The following is a 13,880-nucleotide window of genomic DNA, read 5'->3' on the forward strand; positions in this document are numbered from 1 at the left end:
GTAAGACATTAAAAGACACTGAAACAGGGCAGACACTTAAACTAGAAGCATCATCATTCACCCCTGAAGCTATTCAAACTCTGGGGGAGGTAGGGTGTAGTTCAAAGCAGCGTGAAGAGACGGATCTGAGGCAAAGATACTGCGTGAAGTGTAGGGTAGGACAGCGACCTTCTCTGTCTTCTCTGAGCATTTGAGAAGACACACACACACACACACAAGGAGACACACACACATACACACACACACACACACACACACAGAGCAAGACTCTATCGCCTCTGCAGCTTGCTCAAGTCACTCTGAGTCAGGAAAATAGAAAGCCAAAAGTGGTTTAATTGGCGGTTACACATAGATGACGCTTGTTGCCATGTAATAAAATATAATGACAAGACGAAAGTGGTCACGCTGAGTTTTCACCGGTGAGGTGAAAGGGACGGGTTCACGCTGGTGTTCTAACAACATTAGGAAATGACTTATTGTAGTTTGGCCAGCTGATATGGCCTGCTCATCAACACGGCCAGCAGTTGGCTGTCACACACAGCAGCTCAGGGAGGCAAACGAAGGTACTTGTTGTAATGTGTGTAGCACTCTGATAGTTACTCACACTTTCTAAGGACAGTATTTCTCCACAAATCACCACCTTTTTAAGTTTTCTTCAGAATATAAGCAATCCAGTGGTAGTTTGGTAGTCTGTAACATCCCCGTCGGGGTCTGTTCTCTCAACTTGATCCAATCTTTCTCACCATCTTGTCAGACCTTGACTCCGCCTTATTTCCTCTTACCAAAAAAGGGCATGTATGTGACGTTGGGGGGAGGGACATACGTCCATCTGGCTGACGTATACCTCCGAGGAGAAGTGAGGGCCCTCTGACAATAGACTGGTACAAAAAAATGCACCCCCCTCAGTGTTGTCATGGAGATATGACCTAAACATACAGATGAAATGTTTTTTTTGTACCAGGCCTTAAATAAGTTTAATAATGCTGTTAAAAACCGTCTATTTAACATGGGGGTCAATGAGAAATTGCTCTATTATGCAAACTACCCTAGTGGACACTCGGAGAGTTGCAGTTTTTAGCACTTCCTTGTTGGATCAACCAGGAAGTCTCCGGCATGATGGCGTCGTCTGTACATGTATTGTAACAGGAACTGGAAATAGCTTATTCAGCATACTTTGAATGATGTCAGTTTGCAAGAGTGTAAGAATTATCAAAGCTAAAAAACTGGCTCAAGTAGTAGCCAACTCTCTATTATACTTCCTGTTTACGTGCCCTGAAGCGTCAGCAGCTACACATACGGATAGCAAAATAGCTTCAACTGTTACAGAGCAGCATTGTCTGAATAAGAGAAAAATATGGGCCTCATGATGTTTACTGGGACACCACTCCTTTGTTCTCCAGGAAGGAAACGATGTGGCTCATATGCACACACACACACACACACACACACACACACACACACACATTCAAGTACACACCTGAGTGGATACAGACACTGATAGCTCACTAATTACTGTATCTATTTGGTGCACCATTTAATTGACAACAAAGTGACTTTTGAGGAGCCACCGTTGTCACCTATTTAATTCCAGAGTTTGCATGCTCTTCTAATTTGCCGTGTAATTTGCTGTGTCTTGTGTGATCGTGCAGCACACACGTGCACATGTACACACACACACACACACACAAACACACAGAAAGAGAGAAAGGATCATTCAAAAACCTCTCTCCTGCATCTATCCTGCTGTTCAAAGTCCTCTACTCAAGGAGCTCAAATTAATGAGCAGCCCACAGTCTGCTCTCATCACTTCCTGCTTACCTAACGCCTAAACCTCCACTTGTCACTGATCGGTGTGTTATCAGCACTACGTTCCAATGGCTTTGATTGTTGAATTACTTCGCAAAAAAGGGACCTACATAAGTATTTCTTGTGTTTGGAAAGGGGCTAAACCTGACGCTGTTAAAGATGCGGCATCAGAGAGGGAAGTCTCTAAATCAGTCAGTGACTCCAATTTAAATTAAACCAAATCCAAACCAAAAGAAATTAGCTGAAGGTGCTATGCATTTAAAATGTTGCCATGCTTTTGACAGTAGGATGGTAAAAAGTAAATGAAGTGAGGGGCAGATACTGTGGACAAAGAAATACTTATTGTACCTCGTTCTTATATATTCTCCCCACTTCTGCCTTATAAAGGACGTTCATTTTTAATAGTGTAAGTTAGATTTGACTTTTTTCTGCTTATTTCCCCAAAGGTTTAACACAGTGCTTTGTTAAGAAGTGCTCCCAATTTTCTCTGTCGAAACATTTAAACATCACATGAAACGAACAACAAAAAGGCTTTTCCACCCGAACGCTTCTCCCTGTCGTGCTGACGAGTGGTCAGCTGTGCTTGTGGATACAATTTTCCACAGGTCCCTGCTCAGTGACAGCTGATTGACGTGGAAGAAAGACATCACAAGGTTTACTCATAACCTGTCCCTTGTTTTAATGGATGATCTCTCCCCTGGTTTGTCTGCCCTGCAGGTGCGTCGGGCCAAGACTCCAAGATTGTGTCGGGATGATGGACAGGTAAGGGATACATCTGACAATGTGGGATTGGGAGAGCGCCATCAGATCCTTCCACTACTCGAGCTTCTCATGATACTCATTAAAAGTGCAGTCGGTTTTATATTTTATAACAGAAGGATTGCTTAGGATTGTTGTGTGTTGTTGTGGGCAACTCTGTGCTACTGTGAGCATTTAAAGTTTCTGTATTCTAGAAAGAAAATCAAATGTAGAAAGTGCTGCTCCAGTGCCATTACAATCCCCATCTGCGGAGATGCCAAGAGTGCAGATGCGGAAGACCCGGAATCACTGACCAAACAGAGCAGACTCGGCTTTTCCGGGGCTTAAAGAGACAGTACGTCTAGTAGAAAGCAAAAAATATTTGTAGGAACCTGAAAATGATCATAATGTGGTGCATGGAGTGTCATTCATGAGTTTCTAAAATAGTACTGCCAGTAACAAAGCTGACACTGCTTTCATTATAATATGAATCAGTGGGAAAATCCACGAGAGCTGAGCAGAATTAAGAAATTCACCCTGAACAGCCTGTAAACAAAACAACAGCTATTTAAAAGAAAAGACAAACAAAACCAGAGGGTCTTTACAGTTAGAGCAAATTCAATAGTGACTGACTCATTAGAGATTAGCCAAACAAGCAAAGACATAAAAAAGGGTCCTGAGCTCCTTTTAAAGAGAGGAGCAGAAATGAGACCTTTATATTTTCCTCTGTCAGGCTTCTGCGTAGTGTCTATGCCCGCAGTTGTTCTATTGCTCTTAAAGCGGCGTTATTCCCCAGTGTCGTCTGGTGACCCTGTGTCGCTGGTTCTTCTGTAAAACCTTCCCTCCTAATTGGAGAAGTCTTTTCCTTTTCCTTTCCTTGTCTCTCACCTCATGCAGTCTCACTCTCTCTGTTGTTTGTCACCCTCTCTGTTCCCTATTCTCCTTTTTTTGGATACTTCACCCTCCATTTCTTTTTTAATTGTCCCATCGTCCAATGATGCTCATTTTCAGGTTCATATTTGTATTTTAGGGGTCCTACCAGAGCATGTTTACATGCGTTTATGTTCAAAAATCATGTTTTTTCTCATCCTGACTGTCTGAATATACCTGCATTCACCCTATGAAATCCTCTGTTTTAGCACCTGTCTCTTTAAGAGCATCTGTAACAACTGTAGCAGCGCTTTCTACCTATGTGTAGTGTCGCTATGACACCACAACTGGACAACCCCCCCTCCCCTTATATGGTTATTTCCATTGTTGTTGTTTCTCCTTGTCTCCCTTCCCCCTTTCTATTTAATCCATTTCAAAAATGCTGCATTACTATTCAACACATGGCCGTATATCTCATTACGTCCAAACTCACAGCCTCTGTCAATCCCAAGCTCCCCCTTCTTTGGGGTTTGTCACAATCGATATGGCAAAAGCTGCGGCACCTTGGTCTACCAAAGCTCCACGGTACATGACTCTTCCATTAGCAGCTAATGGTCTTAACAACTGCTAGTGTTTGGGACTTCCCGTATCAGGTAGAAGAGGGTTATTTAATGCAATGGGGTTGTTGTCTTTAAAAAAAACAAGACAAGGGCAGTGAAGATACTGGCGAGGAGGTGAAAATGGGAATGAAAGCAGGGAAAGATGAAGGAAAAAAGAGGAATACAAGGACAGAATTGAGTGGTGGCATAACAGTAGACACAAATGTAAATGGAAAATGCATTAGTGGCCTTTTTAGTGAAGAGAAAGAGCTTTTACCTTCCAACCTTTAGGCTTGACTTAAACAGATTTATCCCCAAAAGATTGAGAATCAATTTGTGAAGGATTGGCACTTTTAATTCCCCATTTATTCAAAGTGATAATAAATTATGAATCATGCTGAGGAGCACATACAAATTACATCAAAGTAAAAATTCGGTTCAATATTTGATTCATTTCTCCTTTCGTAGCTCCATATTTACCTTAGAGAGATAGTCCAAATTTCTCTAAGTGTGGTTATATGAGGTACTGACGACCATAGTCAGCGTATGACCTACAGGAGGTGGCCGTCTACACGCCGACAGTTTGAAGAAGCAGGCACGGGACAGGCGTGGAAGCAAAGAAATGTACTACTGTGGACGGGCGCAGCAGCTGAATGTATTTAAGCCACCTGAAAAATGTGTTTGCTCTATTTAGAATATTTTCACTTTCTGTCAGACAGCCCTGAAGCTGCTTCTTTCACAAAAACGTCATTTTACCTTGCATAACAAAAGAAATGGTCTATTAGTTTGTGTTTTAGTTTGTTTTTAGTGTTTTAAAGTGTATGAACAAAAACCCATCTAACCAGTAGAGGCAACAATAGACCAGCACTCTGGTGTTCTGGGGGTTAAATCACTCTCTTTGTCAATGGAGTCTGGTGGCTTTGAAGAGAGGGATGTTACGGTTTCCATCCCCAGTCGTAAAGTGATGTCCGACGGCAAGGTTAAGGTTAATATTGATTTTTTTTTGTCCTTTTTTGTGTGTCTTTCTTCTGTCTTTGTGTAGTTTCCTGCCTTATTGTCTCTGTCATCGATTACACGCTGACATACGTTTTAAATTAAAAGAAAAAAAGGTTTTAAAGTAAATTTTTTGGTTGCATTAGCCGTCACTTCCCAGTTAGAGATGACTGGCTGAAGTAAAAGGAAATCCAGTCCAGTGTAGCACAAGCTGAAGCCTCTCCACCGGCCCAAGTAATAAGAGCACATCCCCTTGAAGGCTTTTGCTTCTGACCTGTGAAAAAGGAAGAGCCTCTCACTTGGAAATAGCTTTTTTTCCGGAACAACAGCTGGTTGGAGTATTAGTCAGCACCGGCCGCTGTCTGCACTTTCTTTCAAAGTGCTTTTTGGTTTCTTAATGTTTCAGCAATGTTAATGTGTCTTCTCTTCCTCCGTCTCTACAGGACGCCACTAATAGCAGCTGGCATTATCGGCGGCCTATTCATCATCGTCATTCTGGCGCTCAGTGTGGCCGTGTCTGTCCGACGCAAAAGCATCAAGAAGAAGAGGGCCTTGCGGCGCTTCTTGGAGACGGAGGTGAGAGGGTCGAGGTCGTAACAACAACGTGAGAGAGAGGCGGCTGAAAATATTGTGTTTCTTCCTCTGGTAGAGTTTATTTTTGTCGGTATGGGAGATTGGAGCATTAACTGTGGCATGTGCAACTACAGAATACATTAGTAATAGCTTTGGGGTTCTTAATAACGTTGGACAAATTACCGCAGTATAATGAATTTTATCGATCTCAGAGAGGAAATTGGGGAAAGCTTCCTCTGATATGCCGACTTTACAATTAACTTGACATGGAGTTATTTTTTTGGAGTTTGCCTAATTAAACTAAACAAACTAGCCGTATTAGACACGTGGATGTTTGTAGGGTTTCCTGGACTCTATAAGTACTTCAGACTTTCTTTGAGTTTGTTAGAAAACCTTTACCCCAAAGTTGCAGTGCACTTTCCAAAAGGATGCCAACCAAACTAGACTCATAAGCAGACCTTGAAACATTAAACCTTGGCTATGGTACTTAGCCAAACCACGCATTGCACTGACTTTTTCTTTTTTTATTAATTATGCACATCCGCCATCGCCCATCGATCTGGCCCTGAAGAGGGTTCATTTCTGCAAAGCATTAGACAGCGCAGCGGACTTTATATTCAAAGGAGAAAGTCAAAGACTGAGGTGTAGGTGAGTGCAGGGTTTATGTGCGTGATCACCTTTGTGCTGCTACAACACACGCTGTGTTTCCTGTGTGTGGCCCAGCAGTTATGTAATCACTGCAGGTCTACTGAGTGGCCTTGCCTACAGGAGTAGGGCAGGCTGCGTGTCGGTCCGCATTAGGATAATTTACAGGTAAAGGCAGCAGTCTTATTGACAGCTGTCAGGCTAGAGACAGGAATTGGAGGAGGGCGGCCATGGGCAGTTTTGCCTCATCCCAGCCGCACACATCCATCTTAATCAAGCGGGGCCTGTTCTGACAGCCTCTTGACTGGGAGGAAAGTCTTCAGTCCGGGCAGATTTGCTAATGTACTGTCACAGAGAAGGAGAGGATGGGGAGGATCAGCCAGGAGGGGGATCTTCTTGAACCCTTTTGCATGTCCCTCTATAAACTTGTCCTGTGACTGGTTTTTGCTTAATATTGTACACTGAAAATGTGAGATATAGCCGGCCAAGTCCATTTCCCCATCCCCCAAACAGACCTAATAGGGCGTAAAAGTAATTAAACACAATAAAATATTTAACAACTGTGACAGGTTCGCCTACAGGTTAGACAGACCACTCATTAAGAGTAGGTCATGAGTTCCATCCCCATGACACATCAGCAGCTGTGTTTTATCGTCTTGAGCATGACACTGAACTCGCCTGTCTTTGTAGGTCGTTCTGTTTAAGAGCATCAGCTGAACAGTGAGGAGCAAAGCTGTGGCTCATCGGTTCAAAGTTTCATTATCTGACAGTTATGACATTCATTCCTTCATACATCTTCAACCGCTTGTCCCTGTCGGGGTCGCGGGGGGCTGGAGCCGATCCCTGCTGACATGGGGCGTGAGGCGGGGTCCACCCTGGACAGGACGCCAGTCTATCACAGGGCACATAGAGACGAACAGAGACAGACAACCATTCACACCTACGGGTGATTTAGAGTCATCAATCAACCTTACACATGATTCTTTTAAATTGGGTTGTGTGAGGCACTTATCCATAATCAGTGTACCTATAGTAGATGGCGGTCGGCACGCCCCCAACTTGAAGAAGCAGGCAGGAGCTAAACAATTTACTGCTGTCGGTACGTAGGATTAAGTTGTTTATAAATGGGTTTCTTCACATCTCCCTGGAATTAAAATGTGTCATTATATGAATACGTGCATGCCTGCGTACGCACAGGAACTCCTCTTTCCCCTGTGTACTCTCCATCTGACTTCTGCTCTCCACTCTCACCAGCCCAGCATACTAAAAAACCTGCGCTCCTCACAGCCTGTAATGCACTTTCCACGGGCTCTTTTTGCCTGATGAAACAGCGCGATAGGCTTTGGACGGCTGGCGAATGTGGATTCTCTATTCAAACGAATAAGAGAGCCGGGTCTGTGAATGGAGATCAAGCTTGTCTGGATGAGGGATTTTGGGACAGCGAAAGACTCGGGGACTCCCCCTCTCTCTGTCTCTCCTAGCTCTTTAAAACAGAGAGCTCACCTCTCGTGTCAGACAGGAAAAAGATGCCTCAAATGTGCACTGTCAAAAACGTGATCTGAGCACAGAGCTGACATTTCCATATCAAGGACGCGTGTGAAAGCTGTTGACTTGCAAAACACGCTGCTTTTTCATTTCTTTATCTTCTTTGTTTCACTATTCTCTGTCTTTTCTTGTGCCCTCACTGTCTATTTTTTATTTTTCTCTGTATATCCATTTATACGTCTGTCTCCCTTTGGGATAAACACTTAATCCCCCCCCCACACACACACACACACACACACACACACACACACCTTTTCTCTTTCTCTTACCTTGAAAGAAACACAGAGACTAATAAGAAAAAAACAGCCAGTCTCACACTGTGGTGCCTCTTAAAGAAGCCCCTGAAAAAAATGGCTTTGCTTGCAGGGAGAGACCTCACAAACAGCAGCGAGTGTCCTCACTGTTGCAGAGCGACCCCGGGCCTTGAACTTTGACCCTAGTCCAATGAAGCAGGACTAATGCACTTGGAATCGCCCTCCCTCCCTCCCCCCCAAGGTCCTCTTCCAGCTGCGTTATACAGACGTGCCTGGGCCCTGTGTCTGTTTCAGCACCACAGGCTGTGGACAGCTCTCATGCTGCTTACATGTGCTCCTCTGCTCTCTGACAAGAAGGATTTCAGCATTCAGGGAAGTTGGACAGCTCCCGTTGTTCTCTCCAGGGCAGGCTGGCTGAACAGAGTCACGGGATGTAGTGCAGCATGTAGCGCTCAAATATACTGAGACTCATGTTAAATTTAAGTCGAGATCCCAGTGAGTCAAAAGACACCGAGTATGTCGTGTTGAATATAACAGGGGTGTGAGGAGAATCACTTTTCTTCGGTATACAGAATCAGACGAAACATACAGTGTGTGGTTATTATGGAGCTTAGATGAATCATTCATTCATCTTCAACCGCTTGTCCCTGTCGTGGTCGCGGGGGGCTGGAGCCGATCCCAGCTGACATCGGGCGTGAGGCGGGGTCCACCCTGGACAGGACGCCAGTCTATCACAGGACACATAGAGACGAACAGAGACAGACAACCATTCACACCTACGGGGGATTTAGAGTCATCAATGAACCGAACACCTGCACGTCTTTGGACTGTGGGAGGAAACCGGAGAACCCGGAGAAAACCCACGCAGACACGGGGACAACATGCAAACTCCACACAGCTGGGATTCAAACTGGGAACCCTCTTGTTGTGAGGCGACAGGGCTAACCAACACACCACCGTGTCGCCCCTTTATCAGAATAATTTTCCTCTTAATCCTGAATACTGTCACACAAGACATGGATACAGTGCAATAATGTTGACCCCAGATACAGGATTTACATTTACTTTAACAATTTGAACTTGTTTTAGTAGGGTTGGGGTTTGTTTCTATTGTTTATGACGAGAAATGTCAGCAAAAAGACGTCAGTTGAGGCAAGAAACAGGAAAAATAAGACAATCGAATTAAAGGTATTTAAAAGGTAGAAAAAGTTTTAAAGGTCTGACATTATGCGCACATTGCACCTGTCTCTTTAAGCCTCCTTCCTGATTGGTCAGAGTTTTCACATGTTCTGCATCTGCGCTCTCTGTGTCAACATCTTAGCTGTGCTTGTTTCTACTATTCTGCTTTGTTAACTGCCAGAACATATAAGTCATATTCACATTACTATAGATATTATTAGAGTTACTGGAAGTGTGTCTCTCTCTGTCCATCTGTCCGTCGTTTCTCTCTCTCTCTCTCTCCTTCTCTTCCTCTCTCCGGTGCAGACAGATGTGCGTCCTCCACAGAGCTGGGTCTGTCTGACGTTCCTGTCTGTTATAGTGAAGGTTTTCGTCTCCACCGTACTCTACGGGGGAATTGTTGGGTCTCTGTAAATCATAAATAAGTCATAGAGTGTGGTCTTTACCTGCTCTGTAAAGTGTCCTGAGATAACTTTTGTTATGATTTGGCACTATAAATAAAACTGAATTGAAATTGACAGTTGACATGAAAGTTAACAAGCATTTGTGTCACTTCAAATTCTGACCACAAACTGTGAAATTCCCGGCCTTCCAGAGACACATTTCGGCAGAACTTCATGTTTGGTAACTACAGTAAACGACTGCTCTTTACATGGGGATGGTGGAGGACAAGTGAGTGCGTTGCTGGGATGGGCTCACTAATACTCAGAATAAATGCCCTTGCATACTGATAAGCAGGCTTTCCTGCTATTAACTGGCCTTAATGAGCTCACACTGTGTCATTGTGGTTTCTGAAGTATAGCACAAGAATATTTTAGTAGGCCATCACGATACCCCAAATTTAAGAAGAAGATAAGCTACTCACTGTGGGATCATGGGAATAAATGGTCTGTTTTATGACCCTTCATGCCTGTAGCCAGTTTGTTCAATCTAATAGACTGTGTAGGTACTTTGGGTTTAATTGGATCAATAGTGTGACTATCAAATGAAATATTTGATAACGAAAATTAATAAAGAAAAATTACTAAAAATTAATAACTTCAATTTATTAAAAATGTCACACGGAGAACCAATCAAATATATTGCCTTGACTCACGTTCAGATTATGAGATTGAGTATTCTCAATAAACTTACCGTTAATCAAGTAAATATTAGTTATCACCAATAATTATCAAAGATAATAATAAAAATGACTCTAGTTAAACCAGAGTTCCTCGGGGCACCACCGTCATAGACGGAGTGATAACTAATATTAAAGTCTCGTAAAATATATTAAACTAATAATTAAGGGTTAAACACCGATAAATATAATAGTTTAATTAGTTGAAGGATTTAAGAAGTTCTTTTCTTAGTAGAAGCTGGCTCATTCATCTTTGTGTAATATTAAATAAACAGACATATGGTAAACACAAACATTTATTAACAAATTAATAAATGCAACAAACAAAACACAATAAACTAACTAAAGCTAACAGCAAACGTATGTTTGTGTGTATGTGTGTGTGTGTGCGTGTGTGTGTGTGTGTGAGAGAGAGAGAGACAAAGAGAAGAGGTGGGGGCTCGAAGAAGGTGTGAACATTCTCTTTGTTACACAAAGGCCGGAAGCCTGATCTCTCAGTTCTTATGACAAAGTTACAATGGTATCTAGTCGTTCATAAAGTCCTATAACATGTAGTAATGCCCAGTTGGTGATTAGTTACCAGTCCATGAGATAGGAGATGTTGCGCATTGCTTGATGCCAGTGGTTGGGTGAAGAAAGGAAGCTCCGTGGTAGTTCTTGTCTGATTGTGGCTCTTAGGCAAAAGAGGAAACAGATCGCTCTATGCTGTGCTCAGTTGAGGATAACCGGTTGGTTAACCTTCGTGGTGATCCCACGCCATAGGCCAGGTCCAGGGCCGAGGGGACAGCGGGCAGCTGGTCTCCTGGATCCGCAGGGACGCGTAGAGTTGGAGAAGAGCAGGAGGATCCGGTCGAAAGATCCAGTAGAAAAGATTCAGTAGAAAGAGGGCGAGAGATTGTGTGCTTCACTTTATATAGGCCCGGATGATGTCATCACCTGGGGGTCAATTCAGCCAATGAACAGTTTGGGTGCCTTGGAGGATTCACACCTGGGTGTGACCTGTTGTGGGGGTGAAGGCATTTTGAGGTCTTTGTTCCAACAGGCTGTGGGCCTACTGTAATCAAACTGACAGTTTGAGTTAATCCAGAAAATGAACAATCATCTTTGGGCGCCGGTTGCACCTACAACTGAAACCTACTCTCATGTATTCACCCCACTTTTGTCCTGCATTGTATCTTTTGTTTCTGTTGCAGTAAAACCAGATATCATGAGCCTGTTTAACATTTATTAGGTGACTATACTGTGAGAGAAAAACTTCATTATTTCCCCAAGTAATTGCTTTTTTGGTCCTTTGATAAGTTCTATGTTAGTAGAATAAACAGCAATAATAACGCTTAATTAAAAGGTGAACATGCATAGATGCCAGCGTTGTTTCCACACTGTGCTTTAGGCGAAAGCTTGTGGCGTGTGCAATCTTGTTTCACCTGATTTCAACGGAACAAATGTGGCATTTTATACGGGTAATGTGAACATTAAAGCGTCGACCCGCGGGTTTGCAGTGCAACTATGTTTGAGGACATTGCTTACTTACTCAATACAGAATCATTCTGTGAGTGTATTCCTGCTCCGGGCTTCAACATACTGTTTATTCGTGCAATGAAGCATACAAATCCTCTGCTGCGAGCTACTGGTGAGGCTCATTTGGCAAAGGCAAAGTGCATTATTAGCCAATAAATAAAGTGGGGTGGTGAGTGTGTGTGAGTGAGAACATGGCTGTGCATCTTATTCAATAGACCTCTCCTCTCCTCCTCTCATCAGTCCAGTCCGGCTTCATCCTAATGAAACAATAACCGCTACAGCCTGTCGCCAGCTGCCTGTACCACCGCTCCATCATCCCCTCCATGCGCCTCGTCTCCACTCTCTTTCCTCATCTCTCCATTTCCCTCTTCTTTATTTTCATGTTATTTATGCAGTGTATGCACCAACAAATGGATCATTATTTATTAATAATGCTCTTTAACCAAACACCAGGGTGATATGATGGATTTTACCAAACCTTGTCCTTCTTGTTGAAGTCAATTTAGTGTGCAGTCAGTGCTTCGATGTACTTTAACTAGAGTGCAGGACTTTTGTATATAAATGAGCGTCAGCTACATCCAAGCCCATGTAGCACAGTGCTTATTAACCTAACGCTGCCAGGGAACGCTCTCTGTATTTTGTTGCGGTGTCTATGGCAACCATCCTGCACTGACGCACCAGAGATGTTTCGTTTTACGTTGACCAGCCAGAGTTATAGGGGGACAGGGAGGGAGAAGAGACCCATAGTGATGGAGCAGCAGCTCAGACTATGGTGTAAAATCCTTAAAAGTGTCTTCTAACTATATTCAGTAGCCGAGGCCTCTCACCATAGGAAAAGCATGTCTTAACGAACCATTATTGATACTGGCAGTTACTTATAATACACATTTTAAAGGCAGTGAATACCTATTTTTACCCAAGTTAGCACAGGCTTTCTTCACATGAGAGATTGTATTTAAATGTGGCTTCTTTGCTGGTTGAAAGTGGGCGGGGCTCAATAGGAAAAAAGTAGTTTCATGCACTGTGCACCAATCAGACTTCAGCTACATTTAAAAATAAATGTGCAGATCATTCATCCATCTTCAGCCTCTTGTCCCTGTTGGGGTCGTGGGGGGGCTGGAGCCGATCCCAGCTGACATTGGGCGTGAGGCGGGTTCCACCCTGGACAGGACGGCAGTCTATCACAGGACACATAGAGACAAACAGAGACAGACAACCATTCACACCTACGGGTGATTTAGAGTCATCAATGAACACCTGCACGTCTTTGGACTGTGGGAGGAAACCGGAGAACCCGGAGAAAACCCACGCAGAAAATCTGGTGAAAAATCTTTAAAAGTGTCTTCTAAATATATATATATCTATATATATATAGATATATATATATATGGGTGGGGCTTGATAGGAAAAGGGTAGTTTCATGCACTGTGCACCATTCAAAATTTTGCAACATTTGAAAATAAATGTGCAGATCATATGTGATTAAAAATCTGCGTAGTGACGAAGCAGATTAGTTCTTGATTCTCGCTTATTTAGTTATAAATATTCAATGTTCTTCAGATTTGAAGATAAGTTCCTGTGGGCTTTAAGAACGCCTTCTTCTTAAAGTGGTACCCAGACACAACCCTTGCTGTTTATGACTTAATAATTGAATAATTAAATATTTTGAGTATTGGCTAAAATGTTCAATCCTGTCAGTGCTTCAGGAATGTTCAGTGTTTATCCTCATCCTCCCTCCACCGGCCCGTCTGCTAATTCCCTTCCTACGGTGGCACTTCAGCAGGCGAACAGTGCGCCTTCAGGCCCCGCCATAACAGCCATAAAACGACATGTCATTGCCAAGCTGCAGGCAATGTCATCCATTCTGCCGGCTGGCCCGCTGGTGTGATCGCCGCTCCTATTGTGCTGATGGTTTTATATTACATTAAGTAAGTGCTTGTATGGCTGACCGACTGATATATGGTCTCATTATGTTGTTTGATGGCCGTGGTCGAGCTGGGTGATTATGCCGCTGATAAACCGCAGCGAATGAGGGACCCG

The 13,880-nt window shown here is 43.3% G+C and overlaps 1 protein-coding gene across 4 annotated transcripts in view; it reads left to right on the forward strand.

Moving 5' to 3' along the window:
- LOC310964911 (receptor tyrosine-protein kinase erbB-4) overlaps positions 1-13,880 on the forward strand; it is a 232,029-nt gene that overhangs the window by 183,681 nt on the left and 34,468 nt on the right. For all 4 annotated transcript variants that reach the window (XM_083938223.1, XM_083938225.1, XM_083938224.1 and 1 more), the window contains exons 16-17: positions 2,524-2,568; positions 5,450-5,582. In XM_083938223.1, coding sequence (XP_083794349.1) covers positions 2,524-2,568; positions 5,450-5,582 — 178 coding nt within the window. The remainder of the gene's footprint in view (positions 1-2,523; positions 2,569-5,449; positions 5,583-13,880) is intronic.

This window comes from Echiichthys vipera, assembly GCF_963691815.1.
Source record: "Echiichthys vipera genome assembly, chromosome: 23".
Taxonomy (NCBI): Eukaryota; Metazoa; Chordata; class Actinopteri; order Perciformes; family Trachinidae; genus Echiichthys; species Echiichthys vipera.